General features: G+C 35.3%; 2 protein-coding genes across 3 annotated transcripts; one reads left to right on the top strand and one right to left on the bottom strand.

The window, feature by feature from the left end:
* Positions 1-1,988: 1,988 nt before the first annotated feature.
* LOC113748434 (serine carboxypeptidase-like 20) lies at positions 1,989-5,592 on the bottom strand. The gene is made up of 14 exons (XM_027291987.1): positions 5,434-5,592; positions 5,182-5,327; positions 4,947-5,023; positions 4,708-4,818; positions 4,491-4,593; positions 4,249-4,286; positions 4,050-4,154; positions 3,688-3,765; positions 3,291-3,551; positions 3,118-3,183; positions 2,921-3,033; positions 2,703-2,816; positions 2,351-2,396; positions 1,989-2,223 (listed from the first exon to the last, which is right to left on the bottom strand). The coding sequence occupies exons 1-14, from the start codon at positions 5,577-5,579 to the stop codon at positions 2,140-2,142; spliced, it is 1,488 nt and encodes a 495-aa protein (XP_027147788.1). The 5' UTR covers positions 5,580-5,592; the 3' UTR covers positions 1,989-2,139.
* Positions 5,593-8,637: 3,045 nt separating this feature from the next.
* Positions 8,638-11,212, top strand: LOC113748435. 2 transcript variants are annotated; one of them, XM_027291989.1, is made up of 6 exons: positions 8,638-8,900; positions 9,393-9,610; positions 9,698-9,778; positions 10,013-10,354; positions 10,466-10,596; positions 10,957-11,212. In XM_027291989.1, exons 1-5 carry the CDS (start codon positions 8,714-8,716, stop codon positions 10,565-10,567), a joined length of 930 nt encoding a protein of 309 aa, XP_027147790.1. In that variant the 5' UTR covers positions 8,638-8,713; the 3' UTR covers positions 10,568-10,596; positions 10,957-11,212. The 2 variants fall into 2 exon arrangements, with proteins under 2 accessions (XP_027147790.1, XP_027147789.1); XM_027291988.1 differs by lacking the exon at positions 10,957-11,212 and having other exon boundaries at positions 10,466-10,648.
* Positions 11,213-11,320: the final 108 nt, after the last annotated feature.

The following is an 11,320-nucleotide window of genomic DNA, read 5'->3' on the forward strand; positions in this document are numbered from 1 at the left end:
ATTAGGGAAATTGTATAAATATAAAGAAAGATAATAATTGTTAGTGTATATATACACAAAATAGATTAGATAAATTTAGATACATGAGTGCCTAATTGGCATCCATCTCATTAGAAAAACTCAAAAACTAATATGGAATGCAGAATGATTGTAGAATGTAAGGCATAGTAAACGCAAATGTATATAAAGTGAAAATTAGTGAATTGATTAATAATTGCCATAAGTAAGTAAGTGGAAAAAGAAGGGAATTAATTGTTACCAAAAAAGAAAAAAGAATAAAAAAAAGTAGAAAATCAACATGTTGATTGAATTTTGTTATGCATAAGGAAGTAATAAATTATAGAAAAAAAAACTGTCCAAATTTTAGAAATAGTAGCTTCTAATTTGTAATCAAGTCAAATATTAAGAATATAAAACGTTATTGGAGAGAAATAACAAAAAAAAAAAGGAAAACTATAAATTGATTGATAAAAAGATTTAGTAAGGCACAATTAACATAAATGTGTATAAGGTGTAAACTAATAAAATAATTAAAAGTTGCTATATAAATAAGAAAGCAAATTAATTGTTTTCAAAAAAGGAAAAGAATAAAAACTACCAAGAAACAAAAACATGAAATATGTCCAGGTAGCGAAAAGATAGTTAATCTACTTGGTAGAAAATCAAAACATCCAACTTAATAACCTATCAAAACAAGAATTTGATAGCGTTCAAAACTATGGATTTCTAGATAAATTTAAAAAATCAAGGAAAACATATATAAAGCAGAAAATCAATATGTTGATTGAAATTTGTTGTAAATAAAGAAGTAATCAATTATAGAAAAATAAAAATTTGTCCAAATTTAGTAATAGTAAGTAACATAAATCAAGCCAAATAATAAGAATACAAAATGTGATTGGAGAGAACTAAAAGTAAGTAAAAGTATTTGTCAATTGATGAAAAGATGTAGTAAGGCATAATTAATACAAACGTATATAAGGAAAAAAATTAGCAAATTGATTAAAAGTTGCCATAAGTAAGGAAGTGAAAAAGGAAGGAAATTAATTGTTAAAAAGGTAGGAAATCAATATGTCGATTGAAATTTGTTATAAATAAAGAGGTAATGAATCATAGGAAAAAAATAAAAATTGTCCAAAATTTAAGAATATAACTTCAAATATATAATTAAACCAAATATTAAGAATACGACATGTGGTTGGAGAGAAACAACAAAAAGGGCACACGCCGCCCAATCAGAGCGAGCTTAAGCCTCATTTTTCTCCCTATCTACCGCTTTCCCCTACTCAAGTCATGTCCGGCAACCCGAACTGTACAGCAACTCCTACAACTGTCTCTTAGCCCAACAATGCGGGCCTGTCCAGCCCGAAATAACTGGCCTATAATGCTCTACCATTTTTCACCTACTTAAAATAGACTTCTAGTATCATGTAGTAATCACAAATTCACAGGCCACTAGAAAAGGTTAAAGTAAAACAAGAAAAATTCTACTCTAAACGACACATGACAAATAGTCATTTTAGACATTTTCATATTATATTTATCATTTAAACATGTTGTGATTTTACGGTCATTTTTTATAGGTGAACTCATAAAACAAACACCGTCAAGAAAGAAGATTTCTTAGTTTTTTTTTTTCTTTGGTTTTAATTTTAGCAAAGAATGGGTGAGATTCGGTACGGAGAAAGGGAATTTGAATTAGGATCACTGATTATTGTTCAATCTTATCTTAAACATGGTTATTTTTATGCAAATTTCTTATGCATTAATCTGGTCATAGTGTTGAATTTTTTTTTATTTTATTATTCATTCTTTCATTATCCAATTCACACCTTTTTCTTTTTTTTTGTTTAGTAATCAATGCTATTGTTACCAAAAAAAAAAAAAAAAGTATTCAAGGGGTCAGAAATGCACTGCAGAAGGAACAAAAAAGCCAAGAACAATTAATGGATGGAACAAGAAGGATTTCTTTGGTCATCATATCTTTTCTCATTTTTCATTTGGTATACATTTCATTTCTACAATTTCTTTTTCTCTGGACACAAATGAATTTTCTACATCCTTTTTCTTCTTTTTTTTTTTGGGCTACTGCAACAATTAATGTTCCAGATAATCAAAAACCACTTGTTGATGGGCACATCAAATCTTTTGTCCTTGCAACCAACGGCTGTAGAAGTCCGATGACTCCCTTGGCTTGTACTCCGGTACAGTGTGTCCAGACCCCTGCATGAATTGATAATCCGCGGTATTAATTGAAATTATGAATTTGGAGAATTTGAATAAGCATTATAATGTACTTATTGCTTTATTAAATGAAAGAGAAACAAAATAAAAATCCACAAATTTATACCTTTACTGTGAGAAAAGTCAGATTATGGGCATATTCTTGTAAATACCTGAAATAGGCAACACATATGTCTTTGTTAGTTTTAGATGCTCTCATCAAATTATTTCAGTTTTATAGACCTCTTTGGAGTGGCATAAAGACCAGATACCAGAAATTGAAAGATCACAAGAAACAAATTAATGGTAACAGTCACTTTTTTGTATATATAGGCAATTAGACTTAAACTAACCAAAATAATTTACAAAAAATATTAAATTTATTTTGATCAGAAGGAATAAAGAAAATCTCTAATCCTTAAAAAAAAAAAAAAAGGGTTTAATTTTAATAAAATGGTAAGAATTGAAGGTATACGTACCCAGCAACTTGGTCGTTAGATAGCCAAGGTCGCCATTGGTCCACAACTTCATAGCCGAGGGAGGCAGTCCAGGCTTGGGTTCCAGTGAATGGGATGCACAGGTCATGATCCCCACTGTCAAAAAATTTACATGTTGTTTTTGTCAATGCACAAGACTTTTATTGAAGAAATTGATCAAATGCAATAAAACTAGGGTGATTTTTGCCTTAAAAAGTTACCTGTAAATGAGAGCAGGGTATCCAGCGGATGTAAGATTTTTGTGGTAGGGGATCATGCTTCCTGCATCATGATTGTATGAAAGGGCATTGCATATCCCCCAACTCCCACTCTCCTGATCAGGATTTAATCATGTCCCAGTTTACAAGATTAACCAAAAAAAAATTCTTTTCTAGTATATATGTTTGTATATATGTACCGGACTAGCATGAATTGCCTTCCTCACAGCTTCATTGTTCAGCCATGCAGTTGCTACTTCATCATCCTGCGTTTTTCCAAGAAATCTTTTTGTTCGCATCATTGAATCCAAACATCATTTTAAGAAAATACATATATTTGTGTGTGTGTGTGTGTGTGTGTGAATTAACTCACTGTGCATGGGACGGAAACTCCTCGGGCGTGGAGTGATTGAGTTAATTGTGGCCATGATGGAACAATCCCATCTCTCACAGGAGCTCGATAAGGCCATGCACGACCAAACATCCTCTTCCTCACCGGCAGAGGCTTGTCAGTCTTTCCCAGTTCTTGAAAGCTTTTTGGTAAGCTTGTATTGTCTGTGGACGTTGTTTCTGGGATTTTGTTGTTGTGATAGCATGGTTCCAGTATATCATATATGTTCAACCCGCTGACCAGCTGGTCATGATCACACAACCAATTATCAATTCATGTTTAGGGTAGCCAAGAACTTTTAATTCACCTTAATTAATTCATGTATAAGCTTAATCTTTTTTAGTGCTCATATATAATTTAGCAGGGAAAGACGTCTCACGCCGTCGATGTGTGAGATTATTGCTTGGCAAGGAAGGTCTTCGCTATCGTAGTCCCCCTTACAATTAGCTTCAGCTTCCTGTCACCCAAGATTTAAACCAAAAGAAAGAAGAAGAAAAAGATTAGGTTCCTGCAATTGCTATGAGAATTTAACATCTCAGACTATGCAGATAATCCTTTGCTTGATTTGATAATCCACAGCAATGAGGTGATTTCTTCTATACTTTCCCTTTTTTTTTTTTAACCCAAAAAATGTACTAATACAAGAATCCATGTCTTACAAGAAACTGTTTAGAAAGGACAAGAAAGCTGCTGGAATTAATTGTGGCATACTAATTAAGTCAACCTTGTTTTATTACTTGCCTTGAAAACACTTTCAGAGATGAGGCCCATCCCATGTACAAATGGAACATAAGCATTGTTTCCATCAAACTTAGACTCGCAAACTCCATTTCCTACCATGTAGCCCTGTATCATATGTTGCAGTGGAATTAATTTTCTACACAAATGGTGATAATATTTAAAGCACTGCCCATCAAAAGGTTGAGCCATTTTGGCCTACCTTGAAATTGATTTTCGGTTTAATACCACCTTTGATTCCTGCAGAAAGGAAAAGAAAACTGTCTCAAGATGACATCCCAAAGCCAATTTTTTTTTTCGCAACATGACATTTATATAACCTATTCTAACCTAATTCAAGGGGAGGGGGAGCTGACATCCAAAGCAAATATGCATATGCAGAATGTGTGTTGTGTGTGCGCGCACGCACGCGTGCGTTTGTTTACTAGATATATATAAGGATACCTTTGTCCACTTCGGATGCTAGAGTTGGCACGTAAATGCCAGCATAAGACTCTCCACTGATATAAAATGGATTTGCTTGAAACTCTGGATATTGCTCAAGCCACTGATCATTTCATTCAAGTACAACCAGTAAATGATTTGTCAGAAGAAAATTTTGTATCTTTGCACGTAAATAATGAAGTATTAAGGAAATGAAATCTTAATGATCAAATTGAACCTTGAGGAGAAAAGCATGAGTATCAGAGGCCGTTTGTAGATCTCCAGTCGGAAGATTTGGGTATGAAAACCCAACCCCTGATGGAGAATCTAGATAGATGATGTTTGAGACCTGCAAGGCGGCTCAGAAATGTAATGGCTACGTATAAAATAAATTTTGGATTACAAGATTGTCATGTACTGAACAAATTGCAGAAAGAAAAATTATAAGCCGATCAGATCATTAAAATCAAACCACACCTTAGACCAACTAGATGGATTGGGATGCAATATAGGCAACTCCCCTTGTTTCTTTGGTGCTTCAAAGTTAAAGGGTCCTGCAGGGAATTAATTCTGAATGATCACCATATCTTGTGAAGGAAAATTGATTTAGTACAAGTGCAAGTGCATGGAAAAACCATAGACACCCCCACTGAATCTTTGTTTCATCAATAAGATTGAAAAATAATTGGTAATGTTAGGAAGAAGAGATTACCATGTTCATAGATAAATCCATCAAAGCTAGAGCAGCCAGGTCCACCATTGAGCCATAAGACGAGAGGGTCTTTCAATGGATTTCTTTCTGACTCAACAAAGTAGTAAAAGAGGTGCTTCGGAGTAGCCGAGTCGATTGTCACATACCTTTACACATTTGAATTTGCATGTCATATAAATCAAGAAAAAGGATGCATGTTAACAATTAAACCAGAAATGAGAGAGATATTTACACATAGTTCAAAAAACATACCCCGAGTAATGTTTCGAAGGGAAAGTGCCATTAAATCCAGGGAGGCTTGTGACTAGAGCATCTTTCGGAGCTGCTTCAACAGGACTAGATGACAGAAGCAAGCGACTGGCTAACATGCTGAACAGGAAATAGCTAATGAACGCCATGGCTAACAAGAAGATAAATGTGTTTCTTGCACTGAGAAAGACTGTGACACACTAGTGTATATATAATATGGTAAGGTTTTAAGAATGCAAAGAAAATGACAACACCAGCATCAAAGAGAAAGGATGTGAAAAAGAAGCCAAGAAGTTGCCAATGTATGAGCAAATTGCATTGACTGAAAAGGACATGGAAGTAAATGAAGTGTGTCCAAAATAATGCTCAACCACAATTACAGGATGAGGAGGACCTGACTGAACATTTAAGTTAAGTATCTGTCAAGGGGAATAAGTAAATGATCCTTTAAGTTTGTTAAGATTTACAAGATTGATGCAGCATCCAATGTCTATCCTTGATTAACCTCATTATTTGAGCCTCTAGAGCAGAGTATTACCTAAGATCGAAAGACACGAGAGCGTAGATAATTGACTGTTATGTTATGTAAAGAAAGTAAGAGTTATCTGTTTTTTAGTCCATTTTAGATGAATGGATGCAATGGCTCCACAAAATAGCAACGGATCCACTTATAGTGCTGCTGATAGCTTGTGATTTGTACATTGGTCAATTGTGGTAAGCAATATCACATGAATCGCAAAAAGAAAACTAGGGGGAAAAAAAGAAAAGAAAAGAAACGAAAATACTGAGCAGCAAAGAAGTCTCTGTTCTCATATCCTACACAAGTTTTTCATTGGGTAAATTACACTTTACCCCCCACACCACTCCCCCGATGATTTAGCGCTTTTCTATATAATCCCTTTGTTATTTTAAAGTTATATATAACTCCCCGATGATTTGAACTAAAGTGTCAATGTGACTAAATTTGCATTCCATAATAGAGTCAATTAAAATGTCAAAAATACCCCTATATAAAGTTAAAAATTATTTATTAACCACAGGGAGGTTTATGTAAATATTTTGAAAATCACAAGAAGATTATGTGATAAATTACTAAATTATAAATTATAGGGAGTTATGTAATAAAATACAAAATTATAAGAACTTAAAGTATCGTGCATATTATATTTATATATTTTGATCACTACAACCATTTTAGTTTTTAAACAAAAGTAATCTCGACATTTTCGTGGGTTCCATTATAGAGGATCATTTTCATTATTTTAACACTTCTATTCAAATCATGAAGGGATTTTGCATTTCTTTTAAAACCATAGAGGATTATGTGAAAATTTGCTAAACTACAGGGGGATAAAATATATTTTATCCTTTTTAATTTGGTAAGGAATCGTACGCTCTAGTAATTTGGGGGTTAGTAAAGTAATTAAAATGGGTCATATAAAGTATTAGTTAGAAAGGCACGTGTAAATAATCAGAGAGGTGCAATGACACACCCTTTGAATTTTGATTAAAGTGCTGGAATTCAATCTTCTAACTATAAACTACAATTCCAGGGAGTTTTGTTTTTTTGAAATGTAAGTAAGGGGTTCGAACCCAAATCTCTTACTTATACTCTTTCTCCCTATACCATCCAACCCTCTCCTCCCCCATTCCATTCGAGAGAGATTTTAAATCTTTTTCAGGCCAAATTTACCTTTCACAAGTTGGTTGTCTAATTTCATTATAATTAGAAAGCTCAGAGACAATATAAATTTGATAACAAATCCAATTCTTATAGACATTTTTTTCAATTGGAATGAAGTCTCTGCTCTCTGCATTTCTGGTGAGTATCTGCTTTTTGCTCTATGAACAAAGTTGAGTTGTTCAACCTTTTTTTATATCACAACGATAACATTCTTATAATTTAATCTATCTTAATTTAGAGTAGAGAGAGCCGATAGAAGTAAAAACTCCATATTAGAAAAAACCATTGAAAGCAACCACATTCGGTTGCAATTTTGTGGAAGGCAACCTTTGACCTTCCAACACTGCCAAGACTCAAAGTGCTTGGTGGTGTGACCACCAGGCCACCTTGGCCTGTTGGCAAGTTGAGTTGTTTTACACTTTAGCTATTTATGCTCTTGTCATTCCAATATTTGTTGTATCAATCCCATTTCATCATGACGACTGCTCATAAGTGCTTGGTGGTGACCACATCCAAGGGCTGGTGAACACTTTACTTATTTATGCTCTTGTCATTCCAATATTTGTTGCATCAATCCCATTTCCACGTGACCACTACTCACACACACTAATTTGAATCCCACCAGAAAAAAATAGTTGGGTAACTATGCACGTTTAGGGGTGGCAATGGACCATGTCCTAATGTAATTATGTACTTGTCAGAAAATCTCAATTGAGATTTGGTCCACTAAAAGTTTGTGTCATTACGCATCTTGACCAACTTGTTAATGAATTGAACCAAACCGAGTTGCTTAACCCGCTAAGCGTAAACCAGGTCACAAAGTTAAGTATCCAACCAAAACATTAATCTAATAATGCCATATACAATACGGCATAAAACCTACAATTAAAACCTTCAAGTGAGATTTGTGGTTGCTAGTTTTAGCAGTTACTTACAATGGCTGGCATATGTAGAGTTCAATTATTACTAAGGTGGCATTTTATCGAGTTAACATATCTACCAGTAGGTTGAGTCGATCAACCAATTTTTGTTCGTATTACTAACAGGCTGATCTAATTATATTCAACTATTGGTAATATTCATTAACTTCAAGTCGTGTTTGAATTTCTCTTTTTCTTGTCATGCCAAAAAATTGCTTGAAACCAAAAAATTGCCACTAAATCAACTGACCCTTTTTTCAGTTAGCCACAAGTAAAACCATGAATCAAATCCTATAGTTAGTCCAAGTTCATGAACATTATGACTAGCTAAGAGATTGCTTGAGTCGCTGATTTGACCGGTTTTTGGGTCTATAATTTTTGTATTTGCAGTGGTCGGACCATTCAGACCAGTAGATTTAGGATTTGAGATCTCCCCAACCAGCTGGTGAAGAAGATTAAGCCATGTAAGTTGCCACTTGTTACCCACGAAATGCAACGGCGCGCACGGACACAGCAGCACACTCCTGCACCACAAAGTAAATCACACCTTATCCAACACACACCAGAAAGATCGAGCCAAACAAAACTGAGTGGACTGACAAAATCTGAAACAGAGGAAAAAAAAAATAGAGGGACCATCCCAATCCATCCGGACGCTAGGCAGAATGGAAAGAAAGAGATGAATGCTTCTGTTGCTGCTGCAGCTGTCTCTTCTTCCTCTGCCTCTGTTCTTGCTCTTTTCTCCACCTTTACTTCGTCCTCTCCTACAACCAAATGCTGTCATCACCTCATCTTCCACTGCTCCAAGAAGCCCCCTACCAATGCATCCTTTCCGCAACATCGACCCAACAAATTCCTCAGCCGAGGTAATTGTTTCCTTATTCTGTTATCTTCATCTTATTCTAGATTGAGAAACATATATATCCCAGTAACTAAAGGTCCTTCCCTCTCGAGCCAGAGCTCTCTTTAATCTGATATTTTGCACTATTTTCCCTTCCTCTTATAAATATGAAGGTAATTGTTACTTGCATGGTGTACAGATATAATGGGCTAGCCGCAATTTCTTGGTTTTCTTTTGCCTGTTCTTTTTCCGAGTATAAGCTTGAAGCTATTAATGAAAAATTGAAACTTTGAGCCTCCATAAAGCTACAATTCTTGCGTTTTATCATTAGACGTCCTTGGCAATTCGTAATGTTGGAACCTCCAATCCTCCTCAGCTCCTTGTTAGTTTGATAGCTGAAATTCTCAAATCTTGGGCCATGCTAGAAGTATAAATGTTGTTTTTCTTGATTCCGGGAGCAGAATGTGTTAGCGTGACTATCCTTTGCTTAACCGTGGCTACTACCAATGAATTGCAGTCATAAATGACTCAAATCAAACAGAAGTGTCAGTCTCTGAAAGATCAGAGGCTGACAAGCTCGTGGACGGCATGGATTTTGGTGAGCTCTGCAATGAATTTGAATGCATCAGTAGCCCCTCTGTTGAAGCCACCGCCAGACAACTCGTGCGTGATATCCTAGTGCTTCGTCAAGGAAATCGTGCCCTCGGGACCTTTGCTGCTTCTGTTAAATATAAGGTGTTTATACATTATCTTTAGATGCTAGTTTCTGAATTGGTTTTGATCAATGGTGGCATTTTTTTTAATGTTAATAACTAATTGCAGGATCCATTCAGAAGTTTTACTGGTCGAGAAAAGTACAAGAGACCGCTATGGGCAATTCAAGCGCTAGAGGACCCCAAAGTGGTAAGCTTTCTGGCAACTGAAGTTGAATTTTCCCCCACCATTCTAGTGTGGTAATTACCTTAAGCATGATTTCCTTAGCGTACTTGTAAATAAATCTCCTCTTCTGCTGCTCCATATTGGTTCCTGATCACATTATCAGCAACAAGTTGTTCAGTTAACACGCTTTTGATTTGCTTTTTGGCTAACGTATGTTTCACCTTGATTTGCAAAATTCTACTTTGTTTCTTTCTCCAGAGTGTGCAGGAAATGGTCATGCTGTCCACCAGTTTGTTGAGCATAAAATGGACGCTGAGGGGGAAGCCTAAATCTCTAATTGGAGAAGAACTGATTGTTAAAGTACACTCCAAATTCACCTTGAACCAAATTAGTGGGCAAGTGATTGAGCATGAAGAATTATGGGATTTATCAGCATCTTCATTCCTTGCTCAAGCGTATTTCTGGGCTTCGCGGAGACTCCATGCTACTTCAGAGGCTGGAAAAGATGTCATAGATTTTGTCGAGGACTTCAACAGACGACGCATAACAGAGAACAAGAATGTTGAGATGTATCCAGACCCTTCTGGTGATCCAACGAAAGTAAAGTCACTACTTTGTAATTTACTTACTTCTCAGCAATCATTCTTTCGCCTTTATATATATGCTACTGGGAATTGATATGATTTTGGACTTTTCTTCTCCATGATTCAGTTCTTCCAGAGGGATGACAGCTTCCAAAGAGATGCCTATCAATTTGCATTGTTTCTTGCCGTTCTCTATTTCGTTGTACAGTTCCTGAGAACAACCTTGTAAAACTAGCTTATGTGCTCGTTCACAGCTTGGTGAGTTCTACTGTTAATACAGAAAGCTTTCAACCGTAATTTGTTGGATTAATCTTTTTTACATTAACAGTGTATGCACTATCAACATTGAATGAATAACAATTATGTAAAATTTGAATTTGAAATTTCACTTTTACACACGTCATGAATCAAACAATAATAATGTATATACTGTCAGTATATATAAGATTTACTTTAATTTGTTTAATCCGTCAAACTCTGAATCACACTCTGAGAGAACCATTTTAAGAACTTTTGCCGAGTGTATTTATGCAGAATTCCTTAAAAGCCACCAACAAACATTTCTTTTTCCCGTAGCACAACCATCTTTTGTCAATTAATTCTGAACTTGTTCTTTAGGAGTTAAAAAGAAGAACCAGGCAACTGCAGTGCTTCTGCAAGATCCAGCATGCACATAGACACAGACAAGATGCTATCAGAATATCCTACAATCTATCTTATAACCGGAAGAAATGAGCGACAAACTTTTTTTCAAGTAAAGCGAACGTTTACTTCCCTCATATAATTACGAGCAATAGCCAATAGATATGCCCAGTTTGTGATCCCAGCATCAGAAGACAAAGAAATGATAAAGCTACAATTTTGTGTATGGTAATTTACTTTTTCTTCTTTTCCTAACAGTGCATGCGCAGTGAATTTACACAATATTACTGCTTGCAGCGATTTTCCAAGAAAGCACATTTACAATTGATCACAAGCGAAA

This window comes from Coffea eugenioides, chromosome 9, assembly GCF_003713205.1.
Source record: "Coffea eugenioides isolate CCC68of chromosome 9, Ceug_1.0, whole genome shotgun sequence".
NCBI classification, from domain to species: Eukaryota; Viridiplantae; Streptophyta; class Magnoliopsida; order Gentianales; family Rubiaceae; genus Coffea; species Coffea eugenioides.